The sequence below is a fragment of the Garra rufa genome, chromosome 14 (genome assembly GCF_049309525.1).
Source record: "Garra rufa chromosome 14, GarRuf1.0, whole genome shotgun sequence".
NCBI classification, from domain to species: Eukaryota; Metazoa; Chordata; class Actinopteri; order Cypriniformes; family Cyprinidae; genus Garra; species Garra rufa.
In genome coordinates this window covers 27,384,210-27,411,637 of record NC_133374.1, presented here as the reverse complement: position 1 = coordinate 27,411,637, position 27,428 = coordinate 27,384,210, and the positions used below count along the sequence as shown (strand labels likewise).

Below are 27,428 nucleotides of genomic sequence, written 5' to 3'. Positions count from 1 at the left end.
TGCATTGGTGAGAAAAGTCAGAATTGTGACATTTTTTTTCTTGCAATTGCGAGTTTACATCTCACAATTCTGACTCAATTCTTCAAAATTGAGAGATGTAAACTCACAATTGCGTGTTACAAAGTCAGAATTGCAAGATATAAACTCACAATTGCGAGTTAAGTCAGAATCATTGGATATAAACTCAAATTGCAAGAAAAAAGTCAATTGAGAGATACAAACTCGCATTTGCGAGAAAAGTCAGAATTTTGAGATATAAACTCGCTAATAAAAATTTTTCCCTTCAAAATTGGACTTTATAACTTGCAATTTTGACTTTTCACAGAATTGTGAAAAAAAAAGACAGAATTACAAGGTATAAACTCACAATTGCCAAACTCAAAAGTTAGTATTGCAAGATACAAACTCACATTTGCGAGCAAAGTCAGAATTGCGAGTTTTATCTCACAATTCTGATTTTATATCATGCAATTCTGAGAAAGTCAGAAAATTGCAAGATATAAACTCTTTTTATCTCGCATTTCTGGCTTTATTTCTCGCAATTGCGAGTTTAAATCATGCAATTCTGAGAAGAAAAAAAATCGCAAGAACCTTTATTTTTTATTCAGTGGCGGAAACTGTCTTCCATATCTGAGGGAGAGTATATGTTCAGAAAATATTGTTATTTTTGGATGAACTATTTCTTAAATGCGAAAAAATGTTGACAAAATTAATTTTAACGTGAAATATGAAGCATGCCTGTTCCATATGTTAGACACATGTTATATGACATTTAGTGGTTGCCAGCTCCCCAATACAAAATGCAGTTTTGACAAAGTCCATCACACAATCCTCAATAAGCCATCATAAGTTGAGCCAAACAAAACGGTTTCATAACCACTAATGATCTGCATTGACAGGCATCACAGATTTCCTGGAAATGCCAGTATAGTTTTTAGGCTGAGGTTCAAAAAAGAACTGTGTGGGTTTGATTCCAGGTCATTTCTCTCTATCATTGTGAAACACCGAAAAGAAAAAAGAACCATATTCACTCACTTTCTAAGCACTTTTTTTCATAATCAGCCATTATGCAGACGATATCATTTGTCATAGATTGAGGTCAGCGCATTACATCATCTCATGCAGAGCTGAAAGACTATAGAAGCTTGCCACTGACATTTTACATTCATATGTAGGGCGCATTTGACACAAGATTATTACTAAGACCTTTATTTTTGCAGGTAGGCAGCACAAGAAGCACAATTACCCCCTTGTGCCGGCCAGTCAGGAACAGAGGGAGCCACGTCATGGTGAGTCACTTCAGGCTGTTGCCATCTTTCAAACTTATAAGCTTTGATTACAGAGCAAACCAGCATTATTACTATATAGTTAAGTCAACAAAAAAAATCCAAAATGAACCCTGTTTGCATTCTAAAACACAGTTTCATTTTGAAATATGTCACATCGTAGAAGAAAAATATGTAAAAGTGTTTTATGTTGACTTAAAACTGTATATTTTATATACACCACCATTCAAACGTTCAGGGTCGGAAAGATTATTTATTTGTTTTTGAATAAAGTTTTTGAATGTGATGTTTTTATCAGATGCTTGGACTCTTATTCTGACGGCACCCATTTACATTCATTGGTGAGCAAGTGACATAATGCTAAATTTCTCCAAATTTGTTCAGATGAAGAAACAAATTCCTCAACAGTACATTGTGGAAGGTCCGAGTAAGATAGCCCGCTTCCGTCGCTGAATAAAAAATAAAAAAGGTAATTACAACTTTTTATCTCACAATTCTTACTTTTTTTTCTCGCAAATTAAAGTTTACATCTCGCAATTCTGACTTTTTTTCTCAGAATTGTGAGATATAAACTCACAATTGCGAGTTATAAAGTCAGAATTGCGATAAAAACTGTTCTGCAAGTTTGTATTTTGGAATTGTGACGTTTTTCTCAGAATTGCATGATATAAATTCACAATTCTGAGAACATATCAGTCTTTTTTCCCCTCAAAATTGGAGTTTATAACTCACAATTGTGAGTATATATCTCACAATTCTAAGAAAAAAGTCAGAATTGCAAGAAAAAAAATCATAATTGTGAGATATAAACTTGCATTTGCTAGAAAAGAATTGCAAGTTTTTATTTCACATTTCTGACTTTTCTCTCGCAAAAGCGAGTTTACATCTCGCAATTCTGACTTCTTTTCTCAGAATTGAGAGATGTAAATTCGCAATTGTGAGTTATAAATTCAGAATTGTAAGATAAAGTCACAATTCTGACTTCTTTTCTCAAAACTGTGAGATATAAACTCACAATTGCAAGTTATAAAGTCAGAATTGCAAGACAAAAAGACAGAATTGTGAGATATAAACGTGCATTTGCGAGAAAAATCAAAATTGTACATTTAATCTCATTTTTTTTGCTGTTGTGAGTTTACATCTCACAATTCTGACTTTTTTTCTCAGAATTGTGAGATACAAAGTCATAATTGCGAGTTATAAAGTCAGAATTGCAAAATAAAAGTCACAATTTTGACTTTTTTTCTTAAAATTGTGATTGCGAGTTATAAAGTCAGAATTGCAATATAAACAGTTCTGACTGTTTTTTTTTCTTAGAATTGCGTGATATAAACTTACAATTGTGCATTAAATTAGAATTGTGAGATATAAACTCTCAATTCTAAGAACATATCAGTCTTTTTTTCCTCTCAAAATTGGACTTTATAACACAACTGCGAGTTTATATCTCACAATTCTAAGAAAAAAGTGAGAATTGCAAAAAAAAAAAGAAGACAGAACTGCAAGATATGAACTCACAATTGCGAGAAAAAGTCTGAATTGTGAGATACAAACTCACATTTGGGAGAAAAGAATTGCGAGTTTTTATCTACATTTCTGACTAAATTGAGAGATGTAAATTCACAATTGTGAGTTATAAAGTCTGAATTGTGATATAGTCATATAAAGACTTTTTTTCTTAAAATTGCAAGTTTATATTTTGGTATTGTGACTTTTTTCTTAGACTTGCATGATATAAACTCACAATTGCATGTTAAGTCAGAATTGTCAGATATAAACTCACAATTCTGAGAACATACTAGTATTTTTCCCCCTCAAAATTGGACTTTATTTCTCACAATTCTAAGAAAAAAGTCAGAATTGCAAGAAAAAAGAAAGAACTGCAAGGTATAAATTCAGAATTGCAAGAAAAAATTCAGAATTGCGAGATACAAACTCAAATTTGCGAGAAAAGAATTGCGTTTTTATCAACATTTCTGACTTTTTTTTTAATTGAGAGATATATACTCACAATTGTGAGTTATAAAGTCAGAATTGTGATATAAAGTCACAGTTCTGACTTTTTTTCTCAGAATTGCAAGTTTATATTTTGGGATTGTAACTTTTTTCTTAGAATTGCGTGATATAAACTCACAATTCTGAGAACATACTAGTCTTTTTCCCCCTTTAATTTAAATTTTAACTCGCAATTGTGAGTTTATATCTCACAATTCTAAGTCAGAAAATTCAGAATTGCGAGATACAAACTCACATTTGTGAGAAAAGTCAGAATTGCTCACAATATCTCACACTTTTTTACACATCTCACAATTGTGACTTTTTTTTTCTCAGAATTGAGAGATATAAACTTGCAATTGTGAGTTATAGAAGTCAGAATTGCGAGATATAAACTAAAAATTCTGACTTTTTTCTAGATTTGCAAGTTTATATTTTGGAATTGTGCCTTTTTTCTCAGAATTGTGTGATATAAACTCGCAATTGCGAGATTATTTAATGTATCTGAATGAAGTCAATTATAATATCATTTTTTTCTCCTGTCTAATAAAACATAACATTGCCCCAAGAATACAGAGGAAGAGGCAGCATATCAGTATTTTGATGTAGGTACGCGGTTTTGCTTTAATGTCTCGGCTAATGTTGTTCTTAAAGACTGTCACAACAAGAATATGATGTTGAGCATCATGAAGGTAGAAAAGCTCCATCTGTGCGATGCCTTTGAATGCGCTGCCTTTGTTCCTGGCGATACACCGGTGGAACAGACCTTTTATGGGTTTGTTTAGTTAGCCAAAAGCAAATAGTATAAGAGGCAGTTATCTCTCAGTATTTTGTAGCGTAATGCAGCACTTAGGTTGTGGCAACCATTTTTTTACTTGATGTTGGGGTCAAACACAGGCTTTCTGTAAGATACACTTGACTGTTATTAAAGTCAGCACTTGACAGCCAAGTATGGGTCGGAATAAGTCCTGAATCCAGCGGGCAAATGGACAAACCTTTCAACTCCATTTAAGTCACTGTACTGTTTAATCTCAAAACTGATGATTTTGTATTGATGCGGAAAAGAGGAAATTTCATTCGTATTCCGAAGAAGAACGAAGGTCTTACAGGTTTAGAATGACATGAGGGTGAGTATTTAATAACAGAATTTCCATTTCTGGGTGAACTAACACTCTTACTGTTCATCATGTAAATAATCAAGTTTAAGTGGCTTAGCTAGACAAGATCATATTCTGAAAACCTTCTCTATACCCTTTTAAATAAATACTTCACATTCACAATTACTGTGTGGGCACTTCAAACCAATTCATCATAATAAAGTTCTAACGAATACCTGTTTCCTGTAGCCACTTACTGTCAAAAGAGTGGGCTTAAAACACCCAGAAGAGTTCTCCGATCACTACCAAAGCAAATCGATGTGTTTTGTGCATTATTCATTTATTTTGATTGGTTAAGGGAACAAATAAATATATCAATAAGCAGAGTCACTGCACATTGGAAAAAAAAACCATGAAAAATGAATGGGTGTTAATTTATGAAAGTCAATCAAAGAGCCTTGGTAATCTTGGGTGTTATAATGTAACAGCACAACAGCAGGTCTTTGGGTTATTTGTTCATTTTCCAGTGAGCTGAGTGTTGCAGAAGTGCTGAGCTCAACTACAGCTGACGGCCTGTGACCTTACTTGTATAATTTTACAAGAGGAGCCCGTGTACAAGTACAAAACAATTACTTTGGCAAATTAACATGTTCACACACTGCCAACTTGTGCAGAACAAGATCTGTGCCTTTAGATGGGACACAAAAGAGGTAAAATGCAATGAGTGGAGACATTTACAGTAACTGAAATTTAAGTTAAAGAGATAGTTCACCCAAAAATGAAAATTACCTCTTGATTTACTCACCCTCAAGCTATCCTAGGTGTATATGACTTTCTTCTTTCAGACGAATACAATCAGAGTTATATTAAAAAATGTACTGGCTCTTCAAAGCTTTATAATGGCAGTGAATGGGTGTTGAGATTTTGAAGTCCAATAAAGTGCATCCATCCATCATAAAAAGTGCTCCACACAGATCCGAGGGGTTAATAAAGGCCTTCTGAAGCGAATTGAGGCATATGTGTAAGAAAAATATCCATATTTTACATTTTTAAAACCGTGTAGCCGTGTGGAGTACTTTTTATGTTGGATGGACACACTTTATTGGACTCTAGCTGGGTAGATTACTTACAAATTGTAATCACATTGATTTAAATAGCATAATCTTATCGGCTAAACTTGCCAACAAGCACATTATTAAGAAAAGGCCATTTGCAAAGATGCATAAAAAAAACCCTTATACTCACTTCTGCTGAGGGTGAAGCTGCATCACGAATGATTCACAAGAACATAGACGCATATGTAGATCGGGATCGGCGCTTTCCTTTTAAAAACGAAAGTAACGTTGTCCTCTGCCTCTTAAGCGACTCTTAAGCGATGTTTGGAGTAAATGACTACTGCTATGTTCATTATTACATCCAACAACAGAACACCTCAATCACTCAATTAGAGTCTTCCTCTGCACCTGAGTCACACAATGGCCATCGTATTGGGACTGTTTCAGCTCGGTGAGGGCGGGTCTAAGGTAAGGCGCATATGTCAATCAACTGTGTTTCGTCACAACGACAAGAAGCTGAGAATGACCTGATTTTAAATCATATTATTTTTAAAGATTAAAAAATACCACTGGGTGGATTTTTATCATTGTAGGGTGGTTGTGTACACAAACTGCCAACACACATTAATGTTTAAACAACATGTAAATTTAGTTTTGCATCCAATGACCCCTTTAAGTGTCCAGGTTATTTTAGTTAGAAATGTGACGCTGTGATAGTGAAGACAACCCACCTATCCTCCCAGATCACATTTGTGAAAGCACCACTTCAATACACCACTTCAGTTCATCATCTTATGTCACTTCACACCAGTGAGGTGAAGAAACAGCCTTTAGAGCCAATCATCGTCTTAGCCTTGATCATGTCTGGAATGCTATTTATCAACATCCTTCAAGGACAGCCATTCCCACTGAACTGAAACCACAGTAATATACTGACAGGTTTAGAAGATTCAGCATTATCTGAGAATAAACCAAGCACATGTAAGGGCTGCTGGACTCATTTGAGGATATTGATAAGTAACATTTCAGCATTACATAACAGAAAAATCATTTGTGATAAACACAGTCACATTACAGTGAAGCGAGAACGCATTTGGTCAATTAGTTGCGGCTGCAAGTGTGAGAAAGGTAAGTGTGTCATAAGCGTCAAGTTAAAAATGGTGACAAGGACTATAATCACCTGCTGCCCGCTGCGTCTCCTCTAATATTTCATTCCACAGATTCTCATAATTCATTCCACCTACACGACAATCTCTATATGTATAAGATCCTGCACTGAACAGTCTCGCCAAAAATAATGTTACATACTAATTTTTCTGAATGTTTCTTTTAATGATGTTAGGAAAAACTTTCAAAAGTTCTTTCAAGAACCCACAAATTATGTAAATAAACGCTATGCTTACAAATGATAAAAGTTTATAATTAAATTATTAATTACACATATTAAATTCTGGCCTAATTTCAAGAAGGCCAATGCAAGGATCAGTGCACATAATAAAACAGTCATATAAGTCTCTGAATATGAAAGTACTCAATAATATAAAATGAATAATATTTTAGAACACAATTGGATGTGACACTAAGACCTCAGTTTTTGCAACTTTGTGCAAGTCACATCAATGATTCACAACTTGACTTTGAAAGAAACGCACAAAACAAACCTCTAAAGGCCAACAACTACAGATCCTGTCTGGTCTGCTTTTCAAAGCTGTTGCCATTTTGATGGAAAATCTAACACGCGCATATTGAGCTAAATAAATCTCCTTAATATTTAATAGGGATCAACAAATCTGAATCAAATGCATACTTCTGACGAAAGCCTGACGAAAGAAAATGGCTCCATCATGAGCTATTTTTCTTGATGTGAAACCCTTTTTCCCTTTCATTTACAAATCATGTCATCTACTAAATCAAAGTGCCTGCAGTTACCGCTATAGATCATTTATTTTAATATTTCAGAAGAGATTAGAGTCCAGAGAGCTCCTCATGCATAAACAATAAGATTATTTAAATGTTCTGATTAATGTAGCAATAAAGCACAAGTCAACGTGCAGGCTTGCTAGGGGTTTAGCGGATCAAAAAAATTGGTTGTGTTTCTCAGAACAACACCAAAAGACTATAAAGTGTATATCCATTTCATCCTCTCAGATCTCTGAGGAATAAAGTGTTTGATCTGTGTTATGTATTGTGCATAAACTCTTCTTGAAGTTCCGGAATCTATTGGAAATTAAATTGCATTATATAAAATTCTGTTAAATTAAATTAAATGTTAAAGACATTTGTTGATACAGTATTTTACTACAAAACTTAAAATGGCCCAAAAAGGCCAACATAAGGATCTTTAGTACAATATTATTCGATTCGGTATGCTCCGAATCTAACAAGACTAATCAAGATTTTTGGCCAAACTGGTCAGAAGTTATAAGCAGAAATGTCAATATAATAGCTGTACTGAAACTATTCAGGTGCCCTCATACTTGTTATAACATGTACCAAGTTGGGTCAGAATCCGCTAAAGCATTGCGAAGATATAGCCTCATGTCCATTTTTGTGGAAATTACACCAAATGCTTTACGAAAACGGTAAAACGGTTTGGTCAATCGGAAATCTTTTGATAACTTTTTTCCTGCATTGTCTGAAGATGATCTGACAAACTGTTTAGGACGAGTTTGAAAAAGGAGTTTTTTTTGCTGAATTCAAAACTGCCAAAAATATTGACCGTAAAAATGTACATTTTGGTATGCCTTCGAATCTGTATGAGCCAAACAATCAGAAGAAAAAAATAATTTTGCTTCTAGAGCACAGGTTCAAAAGCAGATTGGCTCATATTTACTGTATACTGTATTAACATCAAATTTCCCAATATTCTAATTCATTCTTTTATAAATAAAGTCCCAAACTGGACATAATTTACAAATTATTGTGCAGAAAATCACTGAATAAACTAAGAGTGGCTTTATATGTCAACATATTGTCTTGTTTTAATTATACTTTATTCAGCCCTTTTTCCCGATATGCTGTTCTAAATCTAATGAGAAATCTTATGATTTTTGGCCAAACTGGTCAGAAGTTATAAGCAGAAATAGCCATTTTTGTATTTCTTTTGAACAGTAGGTGGTGCTGTACCTAAACTACTTATGTGCGTTCAGGTCATGCTTGTTATAACACACACCAAGTTTGACCCAAATCCGCTAAAGCGTTATGGCAATATGTGAAGATAGCCTTATGTCCATTTCTGTGCAAATTTGTGAACACGCTTTACGAGAACGGTATGGTCTATCGGATATTTTTGATAACTTTTTGCTAGGATTGTAAGAGTTTAAAAAAGTAAATTTTTCAGAGAATTCAAAACTGCTAAAAATCTTGTCCGTAAAAATGTAAATGTTGTTGTGCATTCGACTTAAGCCAAGGAATTTACGGTGTCAAGGTTATTTGCAGGAATATAAGTGCAAATTTAGCTTGTTGGTGGTGCTAGAGAGTTCAAGATAGAGACTCCAAATCTGCTATGGTTAATATTGAGACTGTCCTCTATCTGGGTGCCAAATTTCATATTTTTTCTGCAAGCTGTTCTTTGGGCTGCCATTGACTTCCAAAGCAGAGGAAGAAGAAAAAGAAGAAAATAAAGAAAATTAACAAATAAAATAGTTGCGTTAATAAACAGATCGCCAATCACTTAAAAACTGTATTAAAATCAAATAATGCAATATGCTAATTCATTCAATTATTTGTAAAGTCCCTAATTGAACATAATTACAAATTAAGGTCAAGTAAATCACTGAATACACAAAAAGTTTCTTTATATGTCAACATATTGTCGTTTTATTTAGGATTTATTTAGCAATTTTTTATTGATATGCTGCTCCAAATCTAACAAGACCAGTCTTATGATTATTGGCCAAAATAGTCAGAAGTTACAAGCAGAAATGTCCATTTTCGTATATCTTTTGACCAGTAGGTGGTGCTGTACCAAAACTACTAATGTGCCTGTTATAACATGTACCAAGTCAGAATCTGCTAAAGTGTTGCGAAGATATAGCCTCATGCAGAATTTCTTCAAATTCGTTATCAGTCTTTACGAGAGCTGTTTGGTCTGTCGGAAATCTTTTGATAACTTTTTGCCAGCATTGTCTGAAGAGTTTGAAAAAATATATTTTTTTTGAGTATTTAAAAAAAGTCAAGAAAAATCTTGACCGTAAAAATTTACAGTATATAGGTTACTTGCAGGAATATAGGTGCAAATTTGGCCTATTGGTGGCGCTGGAGAGTTCAAGGAAGATACTCCAAATTTGCTATGGTAAATATTGAGACAGTCCTCTATCTGTCTGACAAATTTCATAACTTTTCCGCAAGTAGTTCTACGGGCTGCCATAGGTTTATTAACTGGAATAAGTAATTATAAGCAGAAATGTCAATTTTTTAATATCTTTTGATCACTAGGATGCATTGCACCGAAACTACTCATGTGCCCTCAGGTCATGCTTGTTATAACACGAATCAAGGTTGATCAGAATCTGCTAAAGTGCTGTGAAGATATAGCCTCATGTCCATTTTTGCACAAATTTTGTCAAATTCATTAACGAGAATGGTTTGGCTTAGCGGAAATCTTTTGATAACTTTTTGCCAGCATTGTCTGTAGAGTTCAAAAAAGTATATTTTCACAGAATTCAAGAAAGTCAAGAAAAATCTTGACCGTAAAAAAATTTTGGTGCACATTTGACATGCCATAAGCAAGGGAATCACTATAAGTGAAAAGTTGGCCTATTGGTGGCACTACAGAGTTCAAGATAGAGACTCCAAATTTGCTATGGTTAATATTGAGACTGTCCTCTATCTGTGTGCCAAATTTAGTACATTTTCCGCAAACGGTTCTGTAGGCTGCCATAGACTTCCAGAGTGGAAGAAGAAGAAGAATCACTTTATATGTCAACATATTGTCTTGTTTTATATATTTTGTTCAGCATAACTCTATCCTTGGTCTATCCTACAGTCAACTGCATCTTTGACAGCCCTAATATAATCTTTACCCTGAGCAAAATTGGATGGGGAGTGACTGATCATTTGTTTGAAACTCATTCACTTGCGCAACAACATCAACACATGATCACATTTGAAGATTGCAGCTGGTGTGCTGCCAACAGGAATCGAACGCCTCAGTCTTTCAGAAGGGACATTAGATGTGACACTGAGCAATTGTGTAGTTATGATTTGAAGTGGGCTTTGGGAACAGATTTTTTCACGCCTCTAATTTTCTCATCATTTCTCATTGAGTGCTCACGATGATCCGTCTTTATCCTTCGGCATCTCTTCGACAAAATCCTTGTCTCATTAGCGAGACGCAGTGTGGTCTCCCGCTCCGGGACAGATTAACAAACCTGACACACGCTGGTAATTAAAAGCCAGACATTAATTCGCTAATCTGGGCTTGAATTGAACATCTCGTGTTTTTTTGGACTTTGACTGGGTGCCAGTTTAAGGGCAAGTCATTTGCGAATATCAGTTTCATCCTTTCAGATCTGTGAGGAATAAAGGCTTTGGGTTCAGTCTTTCACAACGATAGATGTCCTGGGCTTCTGAGACTTCATGCTGTGTCACACAGCAGAGTCTGCATTCATGCTTTCAAAGCAAAGGTTTCTTATGCCATTGCAAAGAAAAGTACAGAGAACATGAAAACAGAAGACTTTTGGCTTTAAAAGGATAGTTCAACCAAAAATAAAAAATTCAGTCATTAGTTACTCGCCCTTATGTGGTTCCAAACCCATAAGATCTTTGTTAATCTTCAGAACACAAATCAAGATATTTTTGATGAAATTCAAGAGCTTTTTGACCCTGCATAGACCGCAACACAACATGTTCAAGGCCCAGAAATGTAGAAAGGACATAGTTAAAATAGTCCATGTGACATCAGTGTTATGAAGCTATGAGAATACTTTTTGTCTGCAGAGAAAATGAAAATAATGACTTTATTCAACAACTGTAAGAAATCAAGATGAATAAAAATTATACTCTCTTCTCTAAGGTGAATATATCTGTTGTGTTTGTCGCATAAGAAGTTATCAATGACAGTTTACTGATTCATTTTTATTTTTGGAAACTATCCCATTAAGCAATGTTAAGTTTACCACCTAAAAAAGTGACAGTTCACCCAAAAATTAAGATTTATTTACACTGAAGTATTATACAGCATCTCACAAAAGTGAGTACAGCCCTCACATTTCTGCAACCATTTTAGTATATGTTCTCAATGAACAATACTATAGAAATGAAACTTGAATATATTTTAGAGTAGTCAATGTGCAGCTTGTATAACAGTATAGATTTACTGTCCTCTGAAAATAACTCAACATACAGCAATTATTGTCAAAATAGCTGGCAACAAAAGTAAGTACAACCTAAGTGATAACAGCAGTATGCAAAGCCACATGTCCTATTCATCATGTTAAGGTTTTTGTCTGATTGACAGGACCGGGACGATGCGGGACCAGCAATCAGGTTGGCGCTGATAAACGTCCGTTCATTGAGAAACAAGACCTTCATTTTAAACGAGTTCATTAGAGCTCGAAATTTAGATTTTCTATTTATTACTGAAACCTGGTTGACTGCCGGGGATATGTCTGCCTTTGGAGAAATGGTGCCTAGTAATTTTGCAGTTTTTAATACTCCCCGAGAAACGGGAAGGGGAGGTGGTGTGGCCTCTATTTTTAAGGATATTTTTACTTGCAATAGGCTCAATTTTGAGCGTTTTTCAAGTTTTGAACTTCAAGTGTTTGAAATGCAGCTGTCATCTCCTGTGCTATGTGCTATTGTCTATCGACCACCTGGACTTAATAAGAACTTTATTTCAGAGCTGTCTGTGTTTTTAACGGACATTATTGTGAAATATGACAAAATATTAATACTGGGGGACTTCAACATTCACATATGCTGTCTGACAAATTCTCTTTCAAAGGACTTTTTAAATCTCATTGATTCTGTTGGCCTTCAGCAAATGGTTAACGGTCCTACACATATCCATGGACACACGTTGGATTTGATTCTGTCACTTGGTTTATCAGTCAATGACATTATCATAGATGATCTCCTGGTTGCTGATCACAATCCTGTTTTATTTACTGTCCTCCCTCCATGTCAACCGAAAAAAGTCTGTGCTACAAAGAGACTGGTTCGTTCGATAAAATCAACTACACATGGGGATTTCAATGAAACTTTTATGGACTCTTTGCAGAATATAAAAATGGACCTCTTATCACCCCATCTTAGCGTGGAGGAGTCGGTTAATATTTTTAATTCTGTTTGCTTGGATACACTTGATCAGGTAGCGCCTCTAAGGCAGGTGCATAGAAAGCACAAAGTAGCTCCATGGTTAAACGAACAAATTAGGTCCCTAAGAAGGGAATGTAGAAGATGTGAACGGAAATGGAAGAAAGATAAGCTGCAAATCTCTTATGAAATGTTGAAAGATTCGTTGTCTAAATTTCAACGGGCTGTGAAATCTGCTAGGACAAGCTTTTTCGCAAATGTTATTGAGAAAAATCGCCAAAATCCGAGAGTTCTTTTTTCAACAATTGATTCTGTTTTGAATCCTAAATTAGAGGCACCTGCTGTTTCATCTATTGATGTGTGTGAAAGTTTTTTACACTTCTTTGTCGATCGCATATCGGAGGTTCGGAATAATATACAGCAGTGTACATATGTGCCTTTGAATGCACTAGAAATCACTGCCAATTTATCGCAACTTGAGCCTATCTCTATGTCCACTTTTAATGACATTGTTTTTAAGTTGAAGCCTACATCTGCTCCTCAAGACATTGTTCCGACACCTTTGTTAAAGCAAATTATTGAATCGGTCGGCCCATATATGATTTCTATAATAAATAAAAGCTTACTTTCAGGGATTGTTCCCGAGTATTGTAAACATGCTGTAGTTCAGCCCGTGTTGAAAAAAGAAAATCTGGATAAGAGCGTTCTTTGCAATTACAGACCTATCTCAAAACTTCCTTTTCTGGCAAAGATTTTAGAGAAATGTGTTCTGATTCAACTGGAGTCATTTATTGATGAAAATCATATTGGTGAAGTACTTCAGTCGGGTTTTAAGAAGCACCATAGCACAGAAACAGTATTATTGAAGGTTTTTAATGACATCTTTATGGCAACCGATCAAGGGAATGTGACTGTTCTTTTGTTGTTGGATCTCACAGCAGCGTTTGACACAGTTGACCACCATATTCTTATTTCCCGGCTTGAAACATGTGTAGGCATCTCTGGAATTGCCTTAAATTGGTTTAAGTCCTATCTCATAAATAGACGTTTCTCTATTTGTATAGGTGAGTGTACATCAGTTTCATCACCTTTATCATGTGGCATTCCACAAGGGTCTGTTTTAGCACCACTTCTCTTTTCTCTTTATATGCTTCCTTTGGGTTCAATTTTGCGTAAATACAGTGTGTCATTTCACTGCTACGCAGACGATACACAACTGTATATACCATTTAAGTCAAATGACTCCACTGCCATGGGAAGATTGCTGGCCTGTCTTAATGAAGTTAAGGCATGGATGTCTACAAATTTTCTGAGCCTAAATGAATCAAAAACAGAATTGATTCTTTTTGGGCCCTCAGAACTTGATAACGCAGTTGAAACTAAGCTGGGTCCCTTGAGCCTGTTTAGAAAGCATCATGTAAAAAATCTGGGGATGATTTGTGACAGTGCACTTAAATTTGATAAGCAGATAAATGAAATTGTTAGAACGAGCTTTTTTAAATTGAGGATGATCTCCAAAATTAAGCCCTTTCTAACCCAGAAAGATCTGGAAAAAGTAATCCATGCATTTATCATTTCGAGATTAGACTATTGCAACTCGTTATATTGTGGTGCTCAAAATAAAGTTCTAGATAGACTGCAGATGGTCCAGAATGCTGCTGCAAGACTGCTTACAAGCACTTGCAAATTTGATCATATTACTCCGGTGTTAAAATCATTGCATTGGTTGCCTGTTACTTTTAGGATTAATTTTAAAATTTTACTATTTGTATTTAAATCTCTACATGGTTTAGCCCCATCTTATATTGCCGATCTAATCCAGGAACAAAAGTCAACGAGATCATTACGATCTCAATCACAGAAATTTCTTGTTGTTCCTCGGTCTAAGATGAAATCTAGAGGGGATCGCGCTTTTGCGGTCGCAGCCCCTAAATTATGGAACAGTTTGCCGTTATATATTAGGGACCTTCCTACGCTCGGCCAATTTAAAAGCCATTTGAAAACATATTTTTTTATGATAGCGTTCGATCAAGGATAAGTGTGAAGGATGCGAGTGTTTGTTTTAAGATTTTTATATTACTTACTTAGATATATGGGTATATATTTCATTTTACTTGTCTTTCTTTGCTCATTGTGTTATTGCTTGTACAGCACTATGGTCAACATTGTTGTTTTATTCAGTGCTCTAGAAATAAATTTGAATTTGAATTTGAATTTGACCATACAAAGTTATGCATTTTGTATTAGAGCAGTTCAAATTTGGTGCTTTGAGTACAATTCTCTCATACTGACCACTGGATGTTCAACATGGCATCTCATGGCAAAGAACTCTCTGAGGATTTGAGAATTAGAATTGTTGCTCTCCACAAAGATGGCCAATGCTATTAGAGCTTCAGTAACACCCTGAAACCAAGTTACACTACAGTGATCAGGGTCATACAGAGGTTTTCCAAGATGGGTTCCATTCGGAACAGGCCTGGCAAGGGTCGATCAACGAAGTTGAGCAGTCGTTCTTCAAAAAGCAGATGCATGAGTGCTGCCAGCATTGCTTTAAAGGTTGCAGAAGAAGAAGGTCAGCTTGTCAGTGCTCAGACCATATGCCACACACTGCAACAAGTTGGTTTGGATGGGCGTCATCCCAGAAGGAAGCCTCATCTGAAGCTGGCTCACAAAAAAGCCCGCAAACAGTTTGCTGAAGACAACTTGTCCAAGAGCATGAATTACTGGAACCATGTCCTGTGGTCTGATGAGACCAAGATAAGCTTGTTTGGCTCAGATTGTGTCCAGCATGTGTGGTGATGTACCAAGAAAATTGTGTCTTGCCTACAGTCAAGTATGGTGGTGGTAGCATCATGGTCTGGGGCTGCATGAGTGCTGCTGGTACTGGGGAGCTGCAGTTCATTGAGGGAAACATGGATTCCATTATGTACTGTACATTCTGAGGCAGCACATGATGCCTTCCCTCCAGAAACTAGGCCGAACAGCAGTTTTCCAACGTGGTAACGGCCCCAAACACACCACCAAGATGACAACTGCCTTGCTGAGGAAGCTGAAGGTTAAGGTGAAGGGGTGGCCAAGTATGTTTCCAGACCTGAACCCTATTAAGCACCTGTGGGGCATCCTCAAGCATAAGATGGAGAAGCACCATGTGTCTAATGTCCAGCAGCTCTGTGATGTCATTATGGAGAAGTGGAAGAGGATCCCAGCAACAACCTGTGCAGCTCTGGTCAATTCCATGCCCAGGATGATTAATGCCGAGTTCAGACTGCACGATTTTCAAAGCACTCGCGTCACAAATGTTTTCACACTGCATGACTATCTGGGGTAGCATTCCGTCGCTGCTGTGTTCACACTGCACGATGGATCGGCGACAGGGGGTTTCACACTGCATGACTTTACAATAGGAAGAATCGCCGACAACTTTGTCCCGGTCCGCAAACTACGTCTCACAACCAAACACACGCGAGAAGTGACATGGAAACAACACGAGGTCAGGCGTGCAAGTTCTCACGTGAGACTGGTATTATTATAAAAAATAGTAGCCCGCAAGAAGCTTGTCATACAAATTGCATGTGCACTCATTTGCAGCGAAAAGAAAAGAAGCCGAAGCTATTCTTGTTGATATTGTGGTCTATACCTTCGTAACTTTTCCCCCAACTTCCCGCTGGCCTGGATGTTGCTGTCTCATTGGCTGTAGGTAATCGCCGATGTGATTTTCAGTCAGATCACCTTTCACACGGCATGATTTTGAATCGCCGACAGGTCCAGATATTTAGCATGCCAAATATCTCACGGGTTCTCTCAGATCACGTCTTTGATAGTTCACACTGTGTGGTTTTCACTCACGTGAACGAGCACCGATTTGCCTGTGATTTCGGGCATTTGTCGGAAATTTCTCAAAACCTGTCGGCGAGTCAAAATCAAGGCTAAAATCATGCAGTCTGAACTCGGCATAAGGCAGTGCCAGATAACAATGGTGCTAACACAATATATTGACACTTTGGACAAGTTCACTTAAGGTGTACTCACTTTTGTTGCCAGCTATTTTGACAATAATGGCTGTATGTTGAGTTATTTTCAGGGGACAATAAATCTATACTGCTACAGTATACACATTGACTACTCTAAAATATGTCCAAGTTTCATTTCTATAGTATTGTCCCTTGAGAAGATAATACTAAAATGGTTGCTGAAATGTGAGGGGTGTACTCACTTTTGTAAGATATTGTATAATACTTCAGTGTAAATAAATCTCATTTTGGGTGAACTGTCTCTTTTTTAGGTGGTAAATTTGACATTGCTTAAAGGGATAGTTTCCATAAATAAAAATGAATCAGTAAATTGTTATTGATAACTTCTTGTGCGACAAACACAACAGATATATTCACCTTAGAGAAGATGTCCAAGTTTAATTTCTACAGTATTGTCCCTTGAGAAGATATACTTAAATTGTTGCTGAAATGTGAGGGGTGTACTCACTTTTGTGAGATACTGTAAGTGTGGTACTGTTCATACGTACGACTTGTGCGTCCTCTAAAGTTATATGATGGATTTGTGTGGGAAATTGACTGAAATTTAAACTATTATTCACTGATAATTGTGTCCTCCAGTGAGCTGTTAACAGCTTAAACTGGATCATTGAGCCAGTGAGCTGAACTTCACTCTTAAAAAATAAAGGTTCTTTATTCACTCTCAGGAAAAAAGGTACAAAAGCTCTCCCTGGGGGCGATACCTTTTCAAAAGGTACAATTTTGTTTCCGTTTAGGTACTGATATGTACCTTTAAGACACCAGTATGCACCAAAGGTGAACCTTTTGAAAAGGTACCACCCCAGTGACAGCTTTTGTACCATTTGTTTCTAAAAGTGTTGGTTTTGATGATTCAATGAAGAACCTATAACATCCATGGAACCCTTCCATTATACAGAATGTTCTTTAACAATAGAAAAAAGTTCAGTTTCAGAAGCAGAACCTGAAGTAAAAATACTTCACTACTGTCCGCCTCTGTTCAGAACCTTTATTTTTAGGAGTGTTTACGTTAAAAGAATGATTCATTTATTGATTCTAAACTTCCTCGTAAACTTGCCAATGTGAGGTAGAGTGGATTTAATTTCAGTTTGTTCCTCATGCAACATTATCACATGGCTTCAGAAGACTTTAATATAGCACACACACCATATGAACTATTAATACACTTATATGGTATTTTTTTCTTAAAAGAGCTTTCCAGTAAAAGTCACTGTGCACTTTGCTTGTATTGAAAACAGAAGCTTGGACATGACTGAGGGTGAGTAAATGATGACAAAATTTCCATTTTTGGATTAACTTGTTCCTGTCAAATGCAAAGTGCAACATTTGGATGGAGAATTTTGGACATTTGGATGAAGTGCAGCATGTGGGTGCTGTACTACAAAGCTGTTTGACTCTTCTACTCTCCAAATGCCTTTATTACTCTCTAAATCTTTTTATTTATAGACATTTGTTTATATAAATCTATGCTGATTTGCCTTGTTTAATGCTTTTTGCTGTAGCCTGAAAACAGGCATTATCTGAGGTAATGTTGTTATTGATACAGTGCCACTGTTTTTATATGCACTGGTTTATGATAGTAAACAAAAAGATTCTGCTTCTTGCAAAGTTGTCAAATCTAGATAATTATCTGAATATCCTCAGAAGTATATACCATATGGCAAAATATGAAAAGTAAGAAGAAGTGTAATGCTGGAACATGATCATATATTTTTACACAATTGAGAACGTTGACATTATGAAAGTCTTGTATCTGCGTATATATTTTTCTATTTTAAATGTACAATATTTAAATTGCACACATTTTTAGAATATTGATAGTATTAAAATATTTTACATTTTACATCTGTACATTTTAAATTGTATATATTTATAAATAAAATTATAAAATGTAAAATCTATCTATCTGTATATTTAAGGTTACAATATCTATAATACTATAATATAAAATAGCATATTTGTACATTGTAAATTTCTAATACTTAAATTGTGCATATTTATATTTAAATTATAAAATAGTTATAAATAAAATATAAAACCTGAAATACTATAATATAAAATAGTACCTTTTTATATTTTAGATTTCTTATATTTTCAAATTGTGCATATTTATATTCAAAATATAAAATAGTTATAAAATAAAACATCAAATCTATAATACTATGATATAAAATAGTATAACATTTTCCTATTTAAATTGTGCATGTTTATTTTTAAAATATCAAATAGTAATAAAATATAATATAAATTCTATAATCATATAATATAAAATAGTATAATAGTTTTACATTAAAAATTATTATAATTTTTTTAATTAATTTAATTGAAAATTTAATTGAGTTCTATATAAAATCTATATATCTATATATTTACATTTATAATATCTATAATACTATAATATAAAACTGTATAATTTTTACATTTAAAATTTCCAATATTTAAATGCTGTGTGTGCATATTTATATATAAAAAATAAAATCTCATTATTCAATAAATGTATAATATCTATAATACTATTATATAAAATAAATTAAAATATAAAATTGTTATAAAATAAAATAAAATCTATTACACTATAATATGAAATAGAATATTTTTACATTTTGCATTTCATATATTCAAATTGTGCAAATTTATATTTAAAATATGAAATACTTATAAAATAAAATCTATAAATCTATTTATATATTTAAATGTAAAATATCTATAATTTAATATAATTAAATCTATATATCTATAATAAATCTATAATATAATTTAATCTATCTAAGCTTATATCTATGAAGCTATAATGTAAAATTTCTAATATTGAAATTGTGCATATTTATATTTAAAATGTAAACTTGTTATAAAACAAAATAAAAAAATCTATTTATATATTTAAATTCATAATATCTACAATACTGTAATATAAAATATCATATTTTTCATTTTACATTTCTAATATTTAAATTGTGCATATTTATATTTAAAATATAAAATAGTTATAAAATATAAAATATATACTACTGTAATATAAAATATTGTAATATTTTTACATTTTAAATGTCTAATATTTAAATTGTGTACATTTATATTTAAAAAATAAAATAAAATATAAAATACTTATAATATCTTTACATTTTGAATTACTAATAATTAAATTGTGCATATTTACATTTAAAATGTAAACTTGTTATAAAACAAAATATAAAATCTATCTATCTATCTATCTATCTATCTATCTATCTATCTATCTATCTATCTATCTATCTATCTTCAATACTGTAATATAAAACAGTATAATATTTTTACATTTTTAATTTCTAATATTTAAATTGTGCATATTTATATTTAAAACATAAAATAGTTATAAAATAAAATAAAGTCTATCTATCTATCTATCTATCTATCTATCTGAGTTTATATCTATAATACTATAATGTAAAATAGTATCTATCCATCCATCTGTAAAGTATTACTTTTTTTCAGGAGTAAGTGACACCTTGACAATAAACATGGCAAAAAATATATATGTATATTTTGTACCCTATTGATGGAAAAACACTTTATAAAGTGCATATTACATACATAAACATCCACACAATAAAACAAAGTACGGCAGGAAGAGAAGCTGTAAGTAAACACCAGTAAGTAAAGTATGACCCAGCTTAAGACTGAAGAGACACTCTGAGTGCATGAGAATGCTGAAGCGATGTAGCGCTGATGGAATAAACCTGACGCAGCAACACGGAGGAAAATAAATACTTTAGAGCAGAGTCCTCTATGAAGTCTGGGGAATGATTCATAAAATATAATTAAAGCTCTGGCAGCAGCCGAATGGTTCAAGATAACCTCTGTTGTCATGTTTCAGAGGAACGCCACAGGAAGAGAGCAGCTCAGGCTTCTCAGAACAGTCTATTTAGAGCATTTCTACAGCAACGGATCTCAACCGGTGGGTCATAACCCAAAAATAGACCACAGATCTGTTCTGACAGGGTCAGTAACAACGAGAAAAAACTATTCTAAATGCAAATAACATGCAGCTAATCATAATTATCATGCAAATCTATCATGCAAATCTGCTGTTCTTCAGAAATATCCTTCATGGTTATGGTTTTTCAGCATTTTTGTGTATTTGAACCTTTTCCAACAATGACTGTATGATTTTGAGATCCATCTTTTCACACTGAGGACAACTGAGGGACTCATATGCAACTATTACAGAAGGTTCAAACGCTCACTGATGCTCCAGAAGGAAAAACGATGCATTAAGAGCCAGGGGGTGAAAACTTTTGAATGAAGTGTACATTTTTCTTATTTTGCTTAAATATCTTTTTTTTTTTTTTTTTAGTACTGCCCTTTAGAAGATACTTACATATTTCCAGGAGAATAAATAAGTTAAATTTACCCTAATCTTCAAGTCCAAAAAGTCAAACGACTCTTATTGCATCGTTTTTCCATCTTGAGCATCAGTGAGCGTTTGAACCTTCTGTAATAGTTGCATGAGAGTCTCTCAGTTGTCCTCGGTGTGAAAAGATGGATCTCAAAATCATACAGTCATTGCTGGAAAGGGTTCAAAATACACAAAAATGCTGAAAAACCAAAGATTCTGTGGGGCCTGAAGGATTTCAACTGTTAAGGACAAACAAGGAACTCATGAACAACTATCACTAAACAACAACAACAACAACAAAAACAGCTCTGGATCATTCAGATAACAACACAGTATTAAGAATCAAATGTATGTAAACTTTTAAAGGGGTATTATTAAGGTACTATTATTTTCTCTTCTGGACTATATTTTAACATATTTAATGTGAAATATCTTATTCAGGTCAGTACTAAATAAAAATAACATGCATTTTGTATGATCCCTCTTATTTTCGTAAAATACTTTACATTTTGCAGATTCTGCAAGGTATATGTATAGTTTTGACTTCAACTGTATATTTTGTTTTTCAGGATTATTGGATGAATAAAAAGTTCAAAAGAACAGCATTTAATCTGAAATAGAAATCAGAAAGTTAGTTCATGTGGAATATATAGGTAACCCATTTAATTTAATCACTGTGTTTCCAATGTCAAATGTTGGTCCTAAAGCAATATCATGTAAGGGGCACTGCTGCGGGGAACTGTCCCGTCCTCTGCTGACATACACCAGGAATAGTGAAGGCACACAGGAAGTGACTCTCTACCAGCGCTGACTGGAACTGGATATATAACAGGAAAAACGTCCTTCATAATGGGAAGGTTGATTCATCCTACTTCACATGCAGATGATGGATGGGGCCGTCTCAGTGATTCTTTCCCCTCACAGGGGGAATGAGCAACTCTTGGGACTAGATTCATTTAGACAGATAACACCGCAAGATCAAACGCTCCATGTCTAAAAACAACAAAAGGACATATATCACTTCAATTAGCAGTGAAAGGACTCATCACACAGAGCGTACGCTAACACTTTTTCTCACTGTAAAAAATGATCGTGATTTGAACAGTGAAAGACTGTAAAAATGCTACAGTAAAAACCATCCTCATGATGAAAACGTACCTATTGGAACTTTTTTGTGAGATGCGAAATACGTACCAATAAGTTTCCAAAAGAAATTAACACTGAGCGGCGCAGATAAATGTACATATGGTACGTTTTATGTGATGTTGGTTTAGTACGTCCATTGAGTGGTGCTTTAACTCTAATGCGTGATGTTTTCAAATAACATACCATCTGCACTCCACCTAAACCTACCCGACAGTATGAACAAAACAACGTGATGTAAAAACGCAATCGCAAGCATGCCGTTTTAGCTTGTTTTTCGATCTCTCATCTTTCAGATCTTTCATTGTGAGTCATGTTTTTCATGGAATTCGTACCCAAGGATTCCGTATCCTAAGTCTAATTCCGTGCCGACTGAACTACCGAGCAAGTTTGTTACGTCTGGAAAGCAGAACATATGGAGCTGTAATCATAACTGGTTATGAAAACGATTACAAGTGCTCACTGTTTCACCACCTCTAGTTTTATTTCTGTTGGAAACTGCTGTGATATGTACTTATTGGTACAGTGCGTGGTTCACATCTTGCGAAAAAGTTCCCGCCATGAGACCAGGTTGGTAAAAACCTGTTAATTGGTTAAGAGTAAGTTTTTGGAGTTTAGACACTACAGTGAGTAACTGTAATTGCATTTAATGGAATTGTACAGTAAAAAAAAATTGTTGTATAATATACAGTGAAAAGCGTAAATTTACATTCCGAGAATTTCCTGCACATTTGATTTTTATTTTTTTATTTTAAATTACAAGATATTAGTATAGTACAGATTAGTACATATATTAGTACTTTGGTATATTTATATGTGACCCTGGACCACAAAAGCAGTCGTAAGTAGCACGGATATATTTGTAGCAATAGTCAAAAATACATTCTATGGGTCAAATTTATCGATTTTTTTTATATGCCAAAAGTAATTAGGATATTAAGTAAAGATCATGTTCCATGAAGATCTTTTGTAAATTTCCTACCATAAATATATAAAAAACTTAATTTTTGATTAGTAATATGCATTGCTAAGAACTTTGTTTGGACAACTTAAAAAGGATTTTCTCAATATTTAGATTTTTGGCATCCTCAGATTCCAGATGTTCAAATACTGCCCTATCCTAACAAACCATACATTAATGGAAAGCTTATTTATTCAGATTTCAGATGATGTATAAATCTCAATATTGACCCTTATGACTGGTTTTGTGGTCCAGGGTCACATATTACATTACATTACATCAGTTAATGAAACACATTTTTTTACTCTATATTAAGTTCTGGCAATATGTTAAATCAGCTGAAGTCCCTTGACCTTAAATGCAAGTATTTAAAATGATTAATTTGCATGAATTAAAATAAAGCTGAAATCAAATTTTAGAAAAATTGAATTTTTAATATAATTTCTAATAATATAATTTTTGAACTAATAAAAAATTAAGTCGAAGTACTAAAAATAACTACAATTAATAATGAAATCAAATAAAATAGTTTTTTTTAAATGAATAACACAACAAAAACACATAAAAATGATTAAAACAAACTAAAATCTAATTATATAAAAATGAAGCTAATTCAAAATATTAATAAATACTATAATAGTGTACAGTAAATAATACTAAAATAACACTGGGGCAGATGTGTTATAGTGATATAGTAATGTATTTCAGAGTCTCTGTATGCAAATACATTTGATCTAAGATATTTTAATTAATATATAACTAGGGATGCACCGATACGAATCAGCCGATCATGCTTGCGCGTTTTGTCAGTAAAGCCGGTTCTGTAATCAGCGGTAAATGCCATCAGGTGCGTGATTTCACGTTGAGCCGTATATACTACACACAGCCGTTGTTTACCGACGAGCTGCGCAAATCAATGTTCATTATCAGTGTGAAAGTGCGCAGCTCGTCGGTAAACAACGGCTGTGTGTAGTATATACGGCTCAACGTGAAATCACGCACCTGATGGCATTTACCGCTGATTACAGAACCGGCTTTACTGACAAAACGCGCAAGTGATCGGCCGATAAGTATCGGTGCATCCCTATATATAACCACATTTTCAAACTAATTTAGTGTTTACTTAAACATGAACTCTTAAGTATATTTCAAATATACTGTATAAAGGCTTATACAAATACAAATGAAGTCATATTTCACACATTAATCTCTACAATAACACCCTTGCACCAAGTAATTGGCATTCAAGCATTTAGGATGTGCTCATATAGCACTGTTTTTTTTGGTCAAGAGGGGTTCTGAATACCCAGCATAGTGAACAAACAACTGTTTTCAACATTGATAATAATAAGAAAGTTTCTTGAGCATCAAATCAGCATATTAGAATGATTTCTGAAGGATCATGTGACACTGAAGACAGGAGTAATGATGCATCACAGGAATAAATTACATTTGAACATATATTCAAAGAGAAAAGTGATATTTAAAATTTGAATAATATTTCATAACATTACTGTTCTTACTGTATTTTTGATCAAATAATTGCAGCCCTAATAAGTATTTAAAAACATTAAAAAATCATACCAATCCCAAACTTTTCATTGATAGTGTATGCAATAATTTCAATTATTCTAATTAGCTGCATCAATTTTTTAATTGTTGTGTCAAATCATTTTACTGTGCGTAATTACAAATAGATACTGTTATGTAGGTGTTTGTTGCCATTTAATGTTTTTGGGAAACATAACCAAAAGTTGCTTGTCAGGTTATTGACAAATACTTTACACAGACATTTACTGCCATTTATAGAAAGTCAGGGTTAAGGTAATGTCTATTACAAATCTCCCTGATCGTTCAAAGAGTGAACGATCTGGCCTCTGTAAACACTGAGTTGTCAAACTCCTTCGGGACGGTTCCTCCAATGGGGCCAGCCAAGGTCACAAGCACCTGTCTCAGCCAAGTGGGGCTGGCATGGGCTCTGCTTCATCTCCTCCAATATCATCACACAGCACTCCATTACAATCCAGAGACTTCACTAAACCCACAGGGATCCTCTGCACTCAGCCAGACCACGGCCATGCCAAGCACTGCCATCACCCAGATCAAATCAGCTGAATATCACTCCAACAAACCACAATCAACACACAAACGTCAATAATGTAACAATATCCACTCAATGTGCCCGCCATTCAAATCCTAAACGATACCTCCCAATCCTGTTATTCCAAAAAACAAGCATCGCACCAGTAAAAAGGCTTATATAATACAAGCAATTTTAAGACTCTTTGAAGTTTAGTCTGGTAAATTATCCTCCACGGCATCTTACCTGCCAGAATATGCTGTCGATTGTGTTTCCAAGGAAACCTTCCCGTGTTTCAGACGACAAGAGCTTCGGTCCGAGTATCGTCATGAACTCGTCAAAGTCCACCTGTCCATCACCTGAAAAACAAATTAATGTCAGAATCCCACTTGCAAATCCCAAAAGCTATATTTAAAATTGACGACATAATTTTATGACTGGAGGCTTTAAAGGTGAGGTGTGTCATTTCTGAGTCACTAAAACTGCAATCAACTAGGAATAAATATGGTGTTCTGACTGCTTTTTAGCATGTTGCTATGGGTCTATCATGATATTATAGGTCAACTAAGTTGTTGTTGATTAGGGAGTACCATACATACGTCCTCTTTTTTCCTGGCAGGGATTTCTAAATCAGTGTATATTTACAATGAGTGCTAATAGGCCATCTTGTTGGCAGAAGCTATTTAACTCTGCTCACGAATGTGACATTGGGTTAGTCAACATTACTATAGACACCTGCTGACTAGCAGCTCCAGTGGTGTAGGTGATAACGTGCATAGCGTTGACTTTCTGACACAGTCGCTCCAAGTTCGAATCCGCCTTTTGCCAAACCCATTCTTCTCCCTTTTCACATCATATCTCAGATACACTGTAACCGATTTTTGTAATTTGAACAGTATTTTACTGTAATATCTACAGTAAGATACTGTAAAATGTATATACAGTATTTTACTGTAAACTGCAAAGGATTATGGGAAAATATATGATCACTACTGTAATTCTCCACTACTGTAAATCCGTTTACAGTAGTGAACTTGCCCGCGGAAAAATTGACCAATGGAAAGGGAGATTTTTTTTTCTCCTGTTGAGAGGAAGTGGCGGTAAAAAGGACAAAAGAGAAATGTTGCATCGACAACTCGACAAAAAGGTTAGTATATTATTTCTGTTTTATGAAAAACTGAACAATTTTAATTTGTTTTCACTTGTTAACAGCAAACTAACAATATTCGTCGTGTTTTTCATGTCGGTAGCCTTTTTTTTTCTGACTGACGGCCGGGGCGCCGCCATAACGGTGAAAACATGGACTGGTGAGTAAATTAAGGTGACCTATATTAGTCGAAATAAACTTTATTTAAACTGAGAAACACGTTTGTATATTCGGCTGCCCTTTAATGCAAGTTAGTTCGTCTGACGAGCCCTTACTCAAGCTTAACAGCAAACTGAGGTGAAATACTGAGGTAAAGTGCGTTAAGCAACACCACTGTTTCTGTGGAGATTTTAAACTGTATTTTCAAGCCCTTCTTTTGTTTGTTATTTTCAAGTTTCTGGTCTGGATGTCGTCTGTAACGTCGGAGCGCGGAGGTGTATTTTGGATCTTCTTCTGTGAATGACTGCCATAGTATCGACGATAACATGAACTGGTAAGCTAATAATGTCAGTAAGCCGAAGTTGACAAACTTAACGTTAGTCACAGAGCAGCATAATATCTTTTAAACGCTGCCTCTTTATAGCTAGCAAGGTAATTCTCTTCAAATGATGTTTAAGTAAGAAATGTGTGTATGAATGTCGTATGTAACTTTATAGACGGTCCCTTCAGTGACAGACGTGACATAAACAGCGCGCTAACGTGAAACACTGAGGTAACTGCATCTTTTGTGTTTTATTTTCAAGTTTGTGGTCTCGTGGTCATGTCGTCTGCATCGGAGGTGTATTAGAGTCTTTTCTGGTGATTGCCGTCGTCGCGGTGCAAACAACAGGTGAGCTTCCCCTTTCATCAATTTAACTAAGTTAATGTTAACGTTGCTAAATTAGCCAAATTAGCCACAGGCTGCTGTTCTCCACTGACTTGCAGAACAGGTTAACTTTTTAAAGAGAGTAACAAGCTAGCAATATATTAATATAGCAAGTTTTGCTAATAAATATGATAAATGC

General features: G+C 34.6%; 1 protein-coding gene across 1 annotated transcript in view; it reads right to left on the bottom strand.

Annotated features, from left to right (window-relative positions):
* caln1 (calneuron 1) overlaps window positions 1–27,428 on the bottom strand; it is a 91,864-nt gene that overhangs the window by 33,416 nt on the left and 31,020 nt on the right. The window contains exon 4 of the mRNA XM_073818173.1: window positions 25,524–25,636. Coding sequence (XP_073674274.1) covers window positions 25,524–25,636 — 113 coding nt within the window. The remainder of the gene's footprint in view (window positions 1–25,523; window positions 25,637–27,428) is intronic.